The following is a 16,842-nucleotide window of genomic DNA, read 5'->3' on the forward strand; positions in this document are numbered from 1 at the left end:
GCCCTTCCTTTTTTCTCCTTCTCCTTCTCCTTCTCCTCCTCCTTCTCCTTCTCCTGCCCCTCCTCTCCTCTTTCTCCCACCCTTCCTCTTTTCTCCTTCTCCTCCTTCTCCTCTTCCTTCTCCTCCTTCTGCTTCTCCTGCCCTTCGCCACCTCTTTCTCCTGCCCTTCCTCTTTTCTCCTTCTCCTCTTCTTCTCTTTCTCCTCCTCCTCCTTCTCCTGCCCTTCATCTCCTCTTTCTCTTGCCCTTCCTCTTTTCTCCTTCTCCTTCTCCTCCTTCTGCTTCTCCTACCCCTCCCCTCCTCTTCTCTTTCTCCTGCCCTTCTTCTTTGCTCCTTCTCCACTTCTCCTCTTTTTTCTCCTCCTTCTCCTTCTGCTTCTCCTGCCCTTCGTCTCCTCTTTCTCCTGACCTTCCTCTTTTCTCTTTCTCCTCCTCCTCCTTCTGCTTCTTTTGCCCTTCCTCTCCTCTCCTCCCCTCTGTTCCCCCCCTCCTCTCCATAAAATACTTATTCTACTTATATCCTAGCTAAAATTCTTAAATCATGTCTGAGCTTATTTGTCATGATGATCCAAGGTTAGCTAGATGTGACCATCTAGCTGGATCCCTAATCACTGGTCAGATGGTGTAATTAATCATGGAATTAAAGACACTTGGAATATCTTTTTCCAACTTCGGTGCCGAATAGCCTGCAACCATAAAAATATTTTAAATCCATTCATACTTCTATAAGATGCTTGGGGAGGGGGGAAAAAAAGGATCAGAACACTGTTACAAAATACAAAGTTACTTGGATATTTTCATCTAGTACCTTCCTCTAAACGAGATATTACAGTTTTCATCAAAGCTAAACTACCGCTTCAAGGGACACTGTGAGGTACAGTCTAGGAAAAGAAAACTTGGTGGCAAAGAAAGAAAAAAAAAGATATCACTCAATTTGAACTACATTTCTATATTAGCAGTTTTATAGGTGTTGATTGCAGTTCTTCTGGTTTTCTTTCTGTTATGCTGTCAGAAGTCTTTGTTTCTTTTGTACGTTTATTTTCCCTTCGGGCTCCATCAAGACATGCGCATGTCTTTTCCTTTAGAACAGAATCGCCATATTTTCTCACACTTGTCATTTAAGCTTCTTTTGGGTCTCTTTGGATTCCAAGATGTTCCAGGCTGAGTAAAATTTTTCAGAGATCATCCCGTATAATCACATAGCGTAAAAGAAAAGAGGAAAAAAAAAACATTGGATAAAATTAAAGCGAAACAACACCTTTACATGGTGAACTGCTGTAATTATCCAAAATAACAGCCCACTTAAGAACCATCGCATCCGTCCGCGGGAGAATTTTGCCATGTTGAAACTCTTAGGGAATATATAATTTATTCACACGGTGTTGAGGCCCTATTTTGGGAGGGAGTGTTAATCTCTGACAATTGTTCTTCTGATCTGCAAATCCGCAGCTTACATGCAAATACATTTTTATTATTGTTTTATGTATTACCAAGAATTCTGCTGGACTTAGGAAAGATTCACCTGTTTATGGATCGCAGAGCATGACTATCAGTGGAAAGCAATTAGGAGCTAAAGGAAGCTATTCTTTGCCTTTCCAATATATCTCTTTGACCCTTCTTCACTGCCTTTTTATTACCATTTAACCTCTTGGGTCTGAAACTTCATTCCAATGCATTTTTTTTTTCAAGGCAGTCTTAAACCTCTGCTCAGATGATGTTTTCAACCTTATAACCTGTCAGCCTATGTGGACTCAAGTACATTTGTAATAGCTAAACCTTCCAGAATCATTTCTAATCCTATTTTGCCCCATTTTGTATTCTTCGAAGAAGAATTATCTTAATTTGGGCTTTGGTGAGAGATGTTGCCTAGAGAAGGCAGAAAAAATGGGGCGGGGGGAGATAATAATAATAATAATAATAATAACAACAACAACAACAACAACCACAACCACAACCACAACCACAACCACAACCACAACAACCACAGCCACAACAACAACAACAACGAGTTGGAAGGGACCTTGTAGGTCTTCTAGTCCAACCCCCTGCCTAGGCAGGAAACCCTACACCACTTCAGACAAATGGTTATCCAACATCTTCTTAAAAATTTCCAGCATTGGCGCATTCACAACTTCTGGAGGCAAGTTGTTCCACTGATTAATTGTTCTCAGTGTCAGGAAATTTCTCCTTAGTTCTAAGTTGCTTCTCTCCTTGATTAGTCTCCACCCATTGCTTCTTGTCCTGCCTTCAGGTGCTTTGGAGAACAGCCCGACTCCCTCTTCTTTGTGGCAGCCCCTGAGATATTGGAATACTGCTATCATGTCCCCCCTAGTCCTTCTTTTCATTAAACTAAACATACCCAGTTCTTGCAACTGTTTTTCATATGATAAGAAATAAGAAACAACCCAGCCCAGAACTGGATAAGATATAGAAGAAAAGAGTAAGCATAGCCACTCCCTAGTGCCTCCGATAGATATCCATTTGGATAAGACTTTAGTCCGGCAAGATTCTGTCTGTTGTACGTACGCAAATAAAAGATTTGCCTGGATGATTCTACGTTGTTTTTCACCCTAGCCTGACAGCTTTTAACTAAGTCACCCAGATAGAATAGAATAGAATAGAATTCTTTATTGGCCAAGTGTGATTGGACATACAAGGAATTTGATTTTGGTGCATATGATCTCAGTGTACATAAGGAGAATAAAATACGTTCATCAAGAATAAAAAGATAGAACACTTAATGTTAGTCAAGGTTACTAATAAGCTACCAAATTTTATTAGGAAACAAAGATGTACTAATACATGACATCTAACTCCATATTTTAACTGAAAACCAACTTTCCCAGACACATACATGTATAAAATGGGCTTGTTAAATGATGGAATTAAAGGATCACAACCCTTTAACACATTGAACCCTTCAAAGGTGCTGCTTTTAAAATCTGATCATTTTTATAGATTCCTCTTATTCAGCCTGCAGTTACAAACCACATCATTGCTAAAATGACCCCTGCTTATCATAATCTGAGCCCTGGTGTTTAAAAAGTCTAAGTTGCTTGCAATTTATATCTGAAGGTGAGAGGTTGTTTACTTTCCTCAGAATGCATACATCTATTTGCATATACACATTAGGTTAGTTAATGATTAATATGAGGCTTTAATTGGATAATCAATATACCCATCAAATCTAATAAAGGTCAAAATTAGATGTTTAAAATTCATTTAGAAAAGTCACACTTTCTAATTAGGTAACTTATTATAACAGCCTAATTAGCTTAATATTCTTATTTGTGCATGAAAATTGGAGCATCACATTTTCATTTAGATGAAACATTAAGATGAATTATGTCTTCAAATTAGGTACCATATTTGGAATTGTATCCTAGTGTAATAATAATAATAAAAAAGTTTTGCAGCGATTTTGAGGGAGATGAAATTGAATGAGGGAAAACAAAATAGTTACTGTAGTTGATCTCTTAAGTTTCAGTTATGAAAATTGACATGTTCAAAACTGTTTATAGTTTTGATGTTGCTTTAATGTTTCTTGTTTGGGATTTCTCTGATTACAAAGAAATAATTTAGTATTTAATAAGCGCTTCCTGACATATTTTATGAATTTTACCATGGTAATCTAAAGAAAACATTAACAACAAATATACAGTTTAATTGTTACATACATATCTCAAATATAATAATGTTGATTGTATTTATTATTTCTTCAGTTCTCTCTACTACACCGCTTTTAATTCACTCCTTTTTTTTCTTCCCTGCTCCTGCTCAGTCCTTTTAATCTTTATTGGAAGATCAGAAAAATAAATATGAAGCCAAAAAAAAAATGTATTTAGCTCTTAAATATTACAAGCCAGCTTTCCAAGCATGTAGATGCATGATTGGATTGGAACACAATTTAGAGGAATTAACTTTTCTCCGCCTGACATGAATTATAGATTTAACTCCTTTTAAGAATACCATTTGACCTTCAGCATGACAGAAAAATAACCCTCTTGAAGGAGATCTACCAGGGTGAAAGAGTCTGATTATTTTAGGTGCTCAAAGGAGGGAAAAGGCCATTTGGAAATGCTTTAAGTAGCAAAAGCATAAATCTATTGGAAGGTCTGTAGGGAAATAAAGTACTTGTAACAGCTGTTAAAAGCTATTGTTGCCTCCTCATTTTAAAATGGATCAGGCTGAAAAATGAAATTTCCTTGGTGGTGTTTTGATGGACAGCGACTTCATAATATAATCAAACCCCTGCATATTATGCAATTGCATTCAGTATCCGTGGGACGCGGTGGCTCAGGGGCTAGGACGTTGAGCTTGTCGATCGAAAGGTTGGCAGCTCAGCGGTTCGAATCCCTAGTGCTGCCGTGTAACGGGGTGAGCTCCCATTACTTGTCCCAGCTTCTGCCAACCTAGCAGTTCGAAAGCACGTAAAAAATGCAAGTAGAAAAATAGGGACCACCTTTGGTGGGAAGGTAACAGCGTTCCGTGCGCCTTTGGCGTTGAGTCATGCCGGCCACATGACCACGGAGATGTCTTCGGACAGCGCTGGCTCTTCGGCTTTGAAACGGAGATGAGCACCGCCCCCTAGAGTCGGGAACGACTAGCATGTATGTGCGAGGGGAACCTTTACCTTTACCTTTTATCCGTGGGCATTTTACATAGTGAATCATAAAACCAGAATCTAAGTCTTGTGAAATGCAACATAGAATCATATCTGACAACTGTCATCATTTTCAGTCAAATTATTTTCCAGGCTTACACAAGGCTTAGTAAGCTATAATTCTGTGGCGACACTAAAAAAAACATTTAGTAATTGTGTCGGTTCATACTCTTGTTTTTATACATCAACATTATTTGCACGATTATTATGCTGTTACTAACCATAATAGAAGCTCTGCAGTGGAGATCAACATTTTTCTAAATGGAGATTAAATATAGTTCTATAATTCTTCGGCAATGCATATCACAAGTGCTTTGATTAAGCTAATGGAAGACTGAGTTTTGTTTATAATGGTTATCCTTCTTTAAAATGAACTGTATATAGAAATCTCTACAATAATATCACTTTGGAAAATATCGTCAAAGAAAAAAAAGTGTTTTACTATCTCAAACGGGCATTGATAAAACTATTTGGAGAGATAAAGTGACAGGATGTGTGGTTGGGAAAGCAGCAAAAAATAAATAAATAAAAATCACCCGATAACATGCATTGTAATATTTATTCCAATATTTCAGGTTCTCCCTTCTTTGGTGACACAATAAAGCTATTCTATAATTGTATGTCAGTAAATACAAACATCTGTCATCCCTTGCAAAGTTGACCAAAGGCCAGATTTTAAGTTAAATGGCAATGCACATCGAGGGGATACCATTTGTCTCAAGTTTTGTTTCTTGGTTACTTTAGTTATTTATGTTGTTCATAAGCTGAATTCTTTGCATAGGATACTCTTAGGAACAGAGGATAAACTAATTTTTTAAAAAATATAACTTTTTATTGGGTATTGAACTAGAGGAAGAACAAGTAAAGGAAACAATGATAGCCTGGGCAAAGAACTTTGGATATTCAATTGATTTAGATAAATGGCAACAGTTATGGGAAAGGAATTACAAATTAACAATGTCCACAGCATATAAAGAAAATCAATATAAAATGTTTTATAGATGGCATTTGCCCCCTGAGAAACGGGCAAAAATGTTTAAAGAGGAATTAGCTAAATGTTGGAAATGTCACCAGTTACCAGGATCTTACTATCATATGTGGTGGACATGCCCAGAAGCTAAAAACTATTGGAATAAAATTAAGATATGGTTAGAAGAAATGATACAACAACATATTGATTTAAAACTGGAGCTGTTCCTATTGGGTATCCTTCCAGAAAAAAATAGTAAAGAAAATATTTATTTGATTATACATGTAATAACAGCGGCAAGGATTGTTTTTGCACAAAACTGGAAAGAAGAGACAATACCTTTAGAAGAAGAAGTAATTATTTTTTCTTTAGAATATGCAGAAATGAATAGATTAACTTTGATAATTAAAGAAAGAGAGAATTCAGAATATTTTAAGATACGGGATCAATTTTACCATTGGCTGGAAAAGAGATATAGATAAATTAATAGTTATGTAAGAGAATCATATAATTAGAATAGTGTATTTTTGGAGAAATGTTGTAATTGATTAAGCATGAATGAAGACAAAAGAAACAACAAACAGACGAAGACATGGAGAAAACACAAGATGTCACATGGAAAGAATGAATGATGTATTATGTGTTTGTGTATAAAATTAAAAAAAAGTGACTTCTTTACAAATTAAAAACAAACAAACAAACAGTAAACCATTTAAACTATTTAAATGTAAAAAACTAGTAAACTTGATAGGGAATGAATGAACAAATAAGTATGAGGAAGTGATGGGGGGAGTGGCTGAAGTCACCAAGCTAGAAACAGGAGACCAAAGCTATGCTACCTTGAGCCACTTTCTCTCTTTAGTCCTAGCAAAAAAGTTTCAACCACTTCATGCTGGCTAGAAAACATTGAATATTTGCTCATTTAAGTTGCGAGGATCCAAAATTTCCATCTTCCTCTCTTTTCCCCCTCTCTCTGTAGGATTTTCTTACAGATTCCTTGGAGATATCCCTCCCTCCCTCTCTCGCTCTTGTCTATCTATGTGTCTTTCTGTCCATGAAATTAATTAATTAAGCCTGGGGGCAATTTTTATTTTCCTTAGGTTGAAAAACCAACCAATCACCCAATCAGCCAGCCAGCCAGTCAACCAACCAACAAGTGCCTAATTTAAATTTTAAGCTGCACATTCCTACGCCCGCGGAAAAGTCCCCTAGAAATGTTGCTATTCATCTGTTTTATTGTCTGAAGCATCTTTATTTTTTTTCTCCTCACCCGTTCTTCCTCTTCCTTTCCAGATGAGCTCCGTGAAACTACTGCAGCCTCGTCTCAACGGGATCCTTTTCAAGCTCACGTTTGAAGAGCACATCAACAACATCAAGCCCGGCATCATGGCTGTCACAATTGCGTGTGAGGAGCTGAAGAAGAGTGAAAGCTTCACTAAGCTTTTAGAACTTGTGCTAATGATTGGGAACTACATGAATTCCGGCTCAAGAAATGCCCAATCGCTGGGTTTTAATATTAGTTTCCTTTGCAAGGTGAGTGTGCCTTGCAAAATGTATAAAACTCCATTTTTTCGAGTGTCAGTACATTTTTTTCCAACCCACTTTGTGTGTGTGTGTGTGTGTGTGTGTGTGTGTATAAAATCTCCTTTTAAACTGGAATATTGCTTCTACTTCCCAAGTCCTACCCATAGTGACAACTATTGAGAATCAGGTGGTAGATAGGTAGTTATTGTGTTTCCCCAAAAATAAAACCCTGTCTTATATTGTTTTGAACCCTGAAATAAGCGCTTGGCCTTATTTTTTGGGAGGGCTTCTTATTTTGGGGTACATGGAGCAAGATGGGGCTCCTCTTGCTGTTTTACCTGATTTCCTGCTCCCTAAAACCTAACCAGAGGAAATGGCGGACTGCGCATGTGTTTAAATATTTTCGGGGAGGGCTTATTTTCAGGGTATGGATTAAGATAGATAAACAGAGATAGATAGATAGATAGATAGATAGATAGATAGATAGATAGATAGATAGATGATAGATAGATAGATAGATGATTGATAGATAGATAGAGATATAGATAGATAGAGATAAATAGATAGATAGATAGATAGATAGATAGATAGATAGATAGATAGATAGATAGAGATAGACAGATAGATATAGATAGCAGATAGAGAAATAGATAGAGATAGATAGATAAAGATAGAGATAGCTAAATAGATAGATAGAGATAGAGAGAGAGATAGAGATGGATAAATAGAGATAGAGATAGATGATGATAGATAGATAGATAGATAGATAGATAGATAGATAGATAGATAGATGATAGATAGATGATTGATAGATAGAGATATAGATAGATAGAGATAAATAGATAGATAGATAGATAGATAGAGATAGAGATATAGATAGATAGATAGATAGAGATAGATAGATGATAGATAGATAGATGATTGATAGATAGATAGAGATATAGATAGATAGATAGATAGATAGATAGATAGATAGATAGATAGAGATAGAGATAGATAGAGATAGATGATAGATAGATAGATGATTGATAGATAGAGATAGAGATAGATAGAGATAGATAGATGATAGATAGATGATTGATAGATAGATAGATATAGATAGATAGAGATAAATAGATAGATAGATAGATAGATAGATAGATAGATAGATAGAGATAGACAGATAGATATAGATAGCAGATAGAGAAATAGAGAGATAGATAGATAAAGATAGAGATAGCTAAATAGATAGAGAGAGAGAGATAGATAGAGAAGGGTAAATAGAGATAGAGATAGATGATGATAGATAGATAGATAGATAGATAGATAGATAGATGATAGATAGATAGATAGATAGATAGATAGATAGATAGATAGATAGATAAAGATAGCTATAGATATAGATAGATAGGTAGGTAGATAGGTAGATAGATATATAGGTAGGTAGATAGATAGATAGTTATTTTTGTTGGGAATATTATAAAATTGCCATACAAGTTTATGATATGCAAGGTGAATGGTTATGAGTATAAAAATGTCTTTAGGGAGTAACAGTACAGTACAGCTGGTCCTTGACTTACAAATGTTCATTTAGTTACCAAAGTTACAACAGCACTTTAAAAAGTGCCTTAGCACCTTTTTTTCATACCTATGACCATTGGAGCATCTCTACGGTTATGTAACCAAAGTTCAGACGCTTGGCAACTGACTCATATTTATGACGGTCCCATTGGAAGGTTGCGACCTTCTGACCAGCAAAATCCATGGGGAAACCAGATTCACTTAACAACCGTGTTTCCAACTGAACAACTTCGGTGCAAAAAAACCCCAAAAAACCAGACAATAAAATAGAGCAAAATTCACTTAACAGCTGTCTTGCTTAGCGAAAGAAATGTTGGGCTCCATTGTGGTCATAAGTCGAAGGCTAACTACCTTTTTCTGCACCCATTTCCAAAACAAACAAACAAACAACAACAAAACCTGACTAGATGGCTCAGTGGCTAAGCTGCTGAGCTTGTCAGTCAGAAAGGTTGGCAGTTCGAGTCCCTAGTGTAGGTCTCTTGCGTGAGCAGGGGGTTGGGCTAGATGACCTCCAAGGTTCCTCTCAACTCTGTTACTGTTAACCCACCCTCTTTTTAACTGGAATATTGCTTCTAATTCCCAAGTCCTACCTGTTGAAGAGCAGGTCAGATTTTCCAATCTGCTTTTTGCTTGTTTGTTTGTTTTGTTTCTCTTTCTGCCTGGCTTTGATTTAATACCTTGAATAGTGGAACCCACAGTTTTCTATTTCAGAAATTTTAACGTATCCTTAATTTTTCTGTGGGGAACTAACTACCGCGGACGTTTGGGGTTAGTGTGCTGCTTTATGTAAATCCCAGACCCGTTTGCTTGTGGGTGTGAAGAGAGGGGGGGGGGGAAGGAAAAAAAAGAGAACAGCGATAAGTCCTTTGAACCCAATCTGGGAAAATGAGAATGTGACGTTTTAATCGAAAGGACAGCTTAATTTCACTGACCATTATCCAACTGAATTGGGAAAGAAAGGACATCTTCCTTGGTGGCTGCAGCACAATAAATAATAGCTTTAATGCAGACTGAAAAGGTATAACAATATCAGCAGACCTGTTGGGGTGGGCTGGGGGGGGAGGAAAGGAGGAGATTAAAGCAGCATTTGAAAGAGCATGTTATGAAAAAAGTTACCATTTAAATCTTTTGTATATCCGGGCACAGAGAGATGACTCAAGCATGGATTAACCTGATTTATGACCCCTCCCGTCCATAATTAAATGTTGCGTGAATTACTGGGTGTATTTCTCTTAAATGTAGTGTACTGGACTTCCAAGGAGATAACTATCTGCAATGTTGATAAGAGTATCTTAAAATGTATTTCGGATGGCTTTGTTGTAACGGCACTATTGGGAATCGCGATTACAAGGAAGTCCTTAGAAACAATACGCCATTGTGTGGCTTTGAATGAGGCCGTCAAGCTAATGGGTTTGGCCCAAGCGTCAAATTCCAGCTTTTGTAATTTCTCTCTCTCTGGTCTTCAATCGCTAGTATTAAAGAGAAAATAAATGTGTGCGAACGTTAATCCATAATGAACATCACTTTAATCAAGAAATAAATTTATAACGTGGATGTACCCTCCACATCAGTCGCTGTTTCTTATTAATGAATTAGGAAGAATGTCTTTAGTTTTGCCTTTTTTTTTATTGTATTTAGAAGTGCCTTCCTTTCCTGGATCTGAAATCTTTAAAGACTAATTTCTATAAGATCTCGGATGTATCTATAAGTGGATGTATCTTTTTTTTTTTTTGTCCAACTATACATTCTACTGGGAAATTAGTCCTATGATAGTTATGTTAAAGTGAGTGGGAATAAGAAATAATAACCTTGTCTCAGAATAACCTTGAAAATTGAGGATATTTGAGGTAACTTGTTTACACATTTCACAATTTGATTATCAGTTTACTGAAATGCAACATGTACTTTGTTTTTGTTTTAATGTAGAGTTTAATGTCCTTGTAGAGTTGAAAATAGATAATTCTACGAGAACATCATTAATAAATAGCAGCTAAAATATATCTAGATCTGAGTCTGTGGTTAAGATGCTACTTTTATCCACTGCTACTCTAGATGTATTAATGAGAGCAGCCAAGATCATAGTTCTCTGGAAAAAAAAATGAGATGAAAAAAACATTTTCTGTTTTTAGAAAGATGGTCATATTATTTTAAGGCTAATCTGTTCTTGTATTGTATATTCACATCATTTTATTTATCAAATATAACTTGTAATAAGGGCAATTAAAAAGTCACAGTTCATAATCACTACGATAAAAAAAGATGTGCTACTGAATCTAAATGCCAAATAAAAATACATTATGCTACTGTGTTTCCCCAAAAATAAGACCATGTTTTATATTATTTTTTTGCTCCAAAAGACGCATTATTTTCCGGTTAGATCTTATTTTGGGGGAAATATGGTACTAAATGCATCCATCTGGCTGACAATCTTAACTGGGGCTTATTTTGGGGGTAGGGCTTATATTACCAGCATCATGAAAAATCATGCTAGGACTTATTTTCCGGTTGGGTCTTATTTTCGGGGAAACAGAGTACTAATATATGGTTGAAAATTGTCTGTAGGTTGTAAATCATAAATACAGGTTGTAGTTATGACTGGCAAGGCGAATGAAAAACATACAGTACTAAAATAAAGATGTTTGCGGTAGAGTAGCTTTTACTGGGTCATGAAGAGGCTTGCTTTTTGTGTTATTTTTGTCTTATTTTTTACAAAGGAGATTGCGTTGGCAGTTAAAAATTAAAGTAACAGTTAAAGATGCTGGGATTGTCAGCTGAAAAGCTGGCAGTCCGGGTTTTAAACTTGAGCACCACACAACGCTCCTGCTTACATAGCAGTTCAAAACCATGTAAATGTGAGTAGATAAATAGGTATCACTTTGGTGGGAAGGTAACAGCATCCCGTGCGCCTCAGTGTATAGTCATGCTGGCCGCACGAACCATGGAAATGTCTTTGGACAATGCTGGCTCCCTTGGCTAATCAAGAAGTGCTGACCCCTAGAGTCGAACACGACTGGACATGACTTTATTTAAATGAGCCATGGTGGCTCAGTGGTTAGAGTGCAGTACTGCAGGCTACCTCTGCTGCCTGCCAGCTGCCTGCAGTTTGGCAGTTCGAATCTCACCAGGCTCAAGGTTGGACTCAGCCTTCCATCCTTCCAAGGTCGGTAAAATGAGGACCTCAAATTGTTGAGGGCCATAGGCTGACTTCTGTAAACCGCTTAGAGAGGGCTGTAAAGCTCTGTACAGTATATACATATAGTATATAAGTCTATATATAGTATATAAGTATAGTATACAAGTATATAAGTCTAAGTGCTATTGCTATTTCTTTTTCTTTTTTTTAACAAAGGTGATCTGTAACACTAAGTAAAATCCGATTTGCAATCCATGAATAGCCTGAACTATTGTAATTAGAGTTTCAACTCAGGTTGCTGGTTTTGAAACTAGCAACGTACCTGGGAATGAGGTTATACTAGAATGCAAGGGCCATAATAACTATGCGTGTTCGCATGTAAGTTTGAAGAAAAAGTTAAGAGCTTTGTGTTTTGTTCACTGAAAGTTTATTCCCGGTTTTCCTTATTGGGAAACCATCTCCCAGACGCAACAGATGGCATCCTTACCCTTTTCAATTGAGTGGGCTGCGGTGAAGCTCCCTCATCACCTGTCACAAGGTCTGTCTTGATATCATCAGCAACAGCGCTGTTGATTTGTGCAAATCTAGCCCTGGGCACTTTTGAACCCGAATCACTGGGAAAGATCAGTTTTCAGTGGCAGACATAGAAAGACAGACATCTCGAAGCTGTACATCAAACGTGTCTGGTACTATCTGCAAAACTAATATCTTTATGTTTGATTGCAAACCCTTAAAACCGCATTATCTATCCGGGATGTTATACTGCAGCAGCATGTGGAATGATTGAAGAAACCAGCAATTTGTAAACAACCCTTGGCAGATTTGCAGGACTTAATTTTGCTTAAATAAAAGAGACTTCCATTAGAATTCATGGACTGCGTCAATGCTGGCAGGCAGAAGTAGTAGTTTTGATATATGCACTGAAGCATTCATGATTGTTGATTCATTGAACTGTTAATATTTATACAACTATGGTTCAGGGGGAAAAAAAAGTATTTGAATTAACCCACAGCCTCATTAGTAGTCAGGAGATTACCACGTCGTTGTGGTAGCTTTCAAAGTTTTGCATGTCTATAAATTGACTGGAGGTTGTTTAGCATTTTCACAATTGTTGCTATTTGAACAATGCGAAAGGCAGCAGACGTTTTGATTAGTGAGTTAAATTTGGGCTGGTTGTCACGTCTGTTAAGTGGATTCACATCTCATTTAAAACAAAAGTCATATAATATTTATAGCAAATTCTCATCAACCTGAAATGAAGTGTTGAGTAGAGTGCAGCAAGGTTCAGCCTTAGGTCTAGTGCTCTTCAGCATTTTTATTAATGGTTTGAAGAGGTGCGGGGAGTGCTTAAATGCTTATTTAACAAAGTACACAGAGTTGGGCAAAGAAAAAAGATGATTTTGGTAGATAATGGAAAATTAGGATAGTATAGTATAGTATAGGGTAGGGTAAGGATAAGGATAAGGCTCAGAGGCTAAGACGCTGAGTTTGTCGATTGAAAGGTCGGCAGTTCAGTGGTTTGAATCCCTAGTGCCGCGTAATGGAGTGAGCTCCCGTTACTTGTCCCAGCTTCTGTCAACCTAGCAGTTCGAAAGCATGTAAAAAATGCAAGTAGAAAAATAGGGACCACCTATGGTGGGAAGGTAACAGTGTTCCGTGCACCTTTGGCGTTTAGTCATGCCGGCCACATGACCACGGAGACGTCTTTGGACAGTGCTGGCTCTTCGGCTTTGAAACGGAGCTCCCTAGAGTCAGGAACGACTAGCACGTACGTGCAAGGGGAACCTTTAACTTTAAGGAGCTAAAGGGATCCCAGAAAGAAGGAAAGCCACAATTTCTTTATTCCCAAATCCAAGATATAGATAATGGCTTTAGGTTACAGGAAGGCAGATTCTAGTTGGTTGTTAAGAAATGAATATTGGCATAACATTATAAATATGTATTATGTTTGGCTGGCCATGTTGTTGCTGAACTCAAACAACAAGCCCTTATAATTTTAGTTTGTGCATGTGTGTGTACACATATGCACCTATAACTCTAGAATCATCCACAGTCATCCACAGTTAATACACTCTACATATAGTTAGAGAGCATTTCAGGAGGAAGTCATATAAAACAACAATAAAACATGTTATTTTCTTCCATTGGAACACTTCTTTATTTTACAGAGCAAATGAAGAACAGTAGAACTAAAATTATAAACTGCTAAAAGCTGCCTTTAAAAAAAAATAATGTAAGGGTTCTTTAAAAATAATATTTGAAGCCCACATTTGGCATTGGTGTTAACTTAGAAATGTAATTAATTTATCTTTGCAAGCAAATCCAAGAGCGTGTGTTGAAAAAGGTTTCTTGAAGCAAAGTCCTAAGAAATCACGTTTCACCCCTTTCTTGGTTTCTTCCATTTTTGCAGATTAGAGACACAAAATCATCTGATCAAAAAACAACCCTGCTTCATTTCCTGGCTGATATTTGTGAAGAGAAATATCAAGACATCCTAAAATTCCCCGATGAACTTGAACATGTAGAAAGTGCAAGCAAAGGTAGATCAAATAGATAAAACGCGGGGTAATTTTGATCTGCTAACGTGCGGAATGTCTTTTGAACGTTGAATTTGTTCCTTGTGGGACTGTGCAAACTCTCTAGATGGGTAACACTAACGGATAGTTCTTTTTCTAGCTTTTTCTAGAAAACCAAGTAATTTGCTTTACTATGGAATTAAGTATTGTAATAGGATACAATGGTGGCTCTTAGAATGTGGTCTGGGGCACCAGGAATCCTCAAGACCCTTTCAAAGTTCTGCAAAGTCAAATAAATGAATTATTTCTTTCAAAACCGATAAAATGTCCCAAAGGTGCTTTTTCAAAAGGCAACTGAACTCTCTTTTGTTTTGCTTGAAGACGTTTTGCTTCTTATCCAAGGAGCTTCTTTGGTTCTGTATGAGAATTAAAACATCTTCAAAGAAAACAAAGGAAGTCCAGTTACCTTTTGAAAAAAGAGCTTTGGGACAGCCATGATCTGGATCAGTGGTGGGATTCAGCCGATTCTCTCCGGCTCACACGAACCGGTTGCGGCGACTGAGAGAGGCTCCGCCCACCCTGCCCGGATGTAATGTACTACTACTGCGCATGCTCAGAAGGTCATGCACATGCACAGAGGTGGTGCATGCAAGCGAAACAAGTGAGCACGCATGCTCATATTTGCGAACAGGTCATGTCGGCCACATGACCATGGAGACGTCTTCAGACAGCGCTGGCTCTTCGGCTTTGAAACGGAGATGAGCACCACCCCCTAGAGTCGGCAACGACTAGCACATATGTGCGAGGGAAACCTTTACCTTTACCTTAGGGAAGGTTAGTGAATCCCACCTGTGATCTGGATGAGTGAGAATATCAATAGACATGAAACCAGTAAATATTGATTGATATGACCAAGATAAACCAAGCTCTTTGGTGCTCTTGATCGTTTTTAAGAATGTAAAGTGATGCTGAGACCAAAATCTTTGAGAGCTGCAGGCATAAAAAGTTACAGCAAAGTGCTTTGAAGCACAGATGAGTCACCTTTCAACTCATTAACTATCTCAAAAATTTAGTTTCTTATCTTTATGTAGGGACGCGGTGGCTCAGGGGCTAGGACGTTGAGCTTGTCGATCGAAAGGTTGGCAGCTCGGCGGTTCGAATCCCTAGTGCTGCCGTGTAACGGGGTGAGCTCCCGTGACTTGTCCCAGATTCTGCCAACTTAGCAGTTTCGAAAGCACGTAAAAATGCAAGTAGAAAAAATAGGGACGAACTTTGGTGGGAAGGTAACAGCGTTCCGTGCGCCTTTGGCATTGAGTCATGCCAGCCACATGACCACGGAGACGTCTTTGGACAGCGCTGGCTCTTCAGCTTTGAAACGGAGATGAGCACCGCCGCCTAGAGTCGGCAACGACTAGCACGTATGTGCGAGTGGAACCTTTACCTTTACTTATCTTTATGTGCAATTACAATGTTCTGTTTTTCTCATCTGATTGAATTATTAAAACCAGGGCTGCAGCAAAATTATAGACACGTCTCATCTTGGGGGCAGTGGGGGATAAATTAAAACCTGTCCACGGAACCACGGGACCGCAAACTGGGTCACAAAGGCCTGGTCCATAAAGTTTGTTGTGGCCCTGAGTCCACCAGCGCATGCGCCTGGAGCCCGTCCGACTGGTTCCCCAACCATATCCGTGTGTCCAGAATCAGATGCCGAGGGGCCCAGAGTCTACTTCCATAGCGTCCAGTGGGGGCTTAATGCGTGCCCGACCTAGGGTTTCCCGAGGTCGGGCCTGCTCCATTCGATTGGTCACGCTGTGATTCGGGGACGGCGTCGTGCCCCACCGCTTTCTGGGGCAAGAAGCGGCGGTGGCGGGCTCCCACAGTACAGGCACAATCCCCTTGGCGCCTCGGTTCCGCTCCTGGGCTGTTAGGCGAGGTCTGGCGCTCCCAACTCCATGGGCTCTTCCATGGCGGTTACAAAATGTGGGGCGACCCGGGGTGCTGGTGGTGCAGGAAGTGGGGGTGCAGATGTCGACGGCGGGTCCCGGGGGGTGCGACGGGACGGTCGCCGTTGCAGACGGGCATCGAGGCGGAGACAAAGGGGCACCAAGTTGTCGAGGGTCCGCGGCGCCTCCAGCCGGACCAGCTCGTCTTGCAATTCCTCTGAGAGTCCCTCCTGGAACGCGTCCACCAGAGCTGCATCATTCCAGTCAGAGTCCTGGCACAAAAGACGAAATTCGGCGATGTCCTCCTGCAGGGGGCATTTCCCTTGACGGAGTTCCTTAAGGCGCCTGGTTGCCGTCAGCATTCGAACGGGGTCCTCATACATGGTGCGTAGGTGCTGCCAAAAACGCTGTTGGTCCGCCAGCAGGGGGCTGTCCTGGAGCATAACAGGAGTGGCCAGTCGAGCACTCTAGCCGGAAAGAAGGTTAATCACGAAGGCCACCTTAGCCCGGTCGTCTGGGAAATCCTCTGGC

At 39.0% G+C, this 16,842-nt stretch overlaps 1 protein-coding gene across 2 annotated transcripts in view; it reads left to right on the forward strand.

Moving 5' to 3' along the window:
* The window catches only part of DIAPH2 (diaphanous related formin 2), a 415,247-nt gene that overhangs the window by 148,893 nt on the left and 249,512 nt on the right, over positions 1–16,842 (forward strand). For both annotated transcript variants that reach the window (XM_058154563.1, XM_058154564.1), the window contains 2 exons: positions 6,926–7,165; positions 14,260–14,389. In XM_058154563.1, coding sequence (XP_058010546.1) covers positions 6,926–7,165; positions 14,260–14,389 — 370 coding nt within the window. The remainder of the gene's footprint in view (positions 1–6,925; positions 7,166–14,259; positions 14,390–16,842) is intronic.

Source organism: Ahaetulla prasina, chromosome 11 (genome assembly GCF_028640845.1).
Source record: "Ahaetulla prasina isolate Xishuangbanna chromosome 11, ASM2864084v1, whole genome shotgun sequence".
NCBI lineage: Eukaryota > Metazoa > Chordata > Lepidosauria > Squamata > Colubridae > Ahaetulla > Ahaetulla prasina.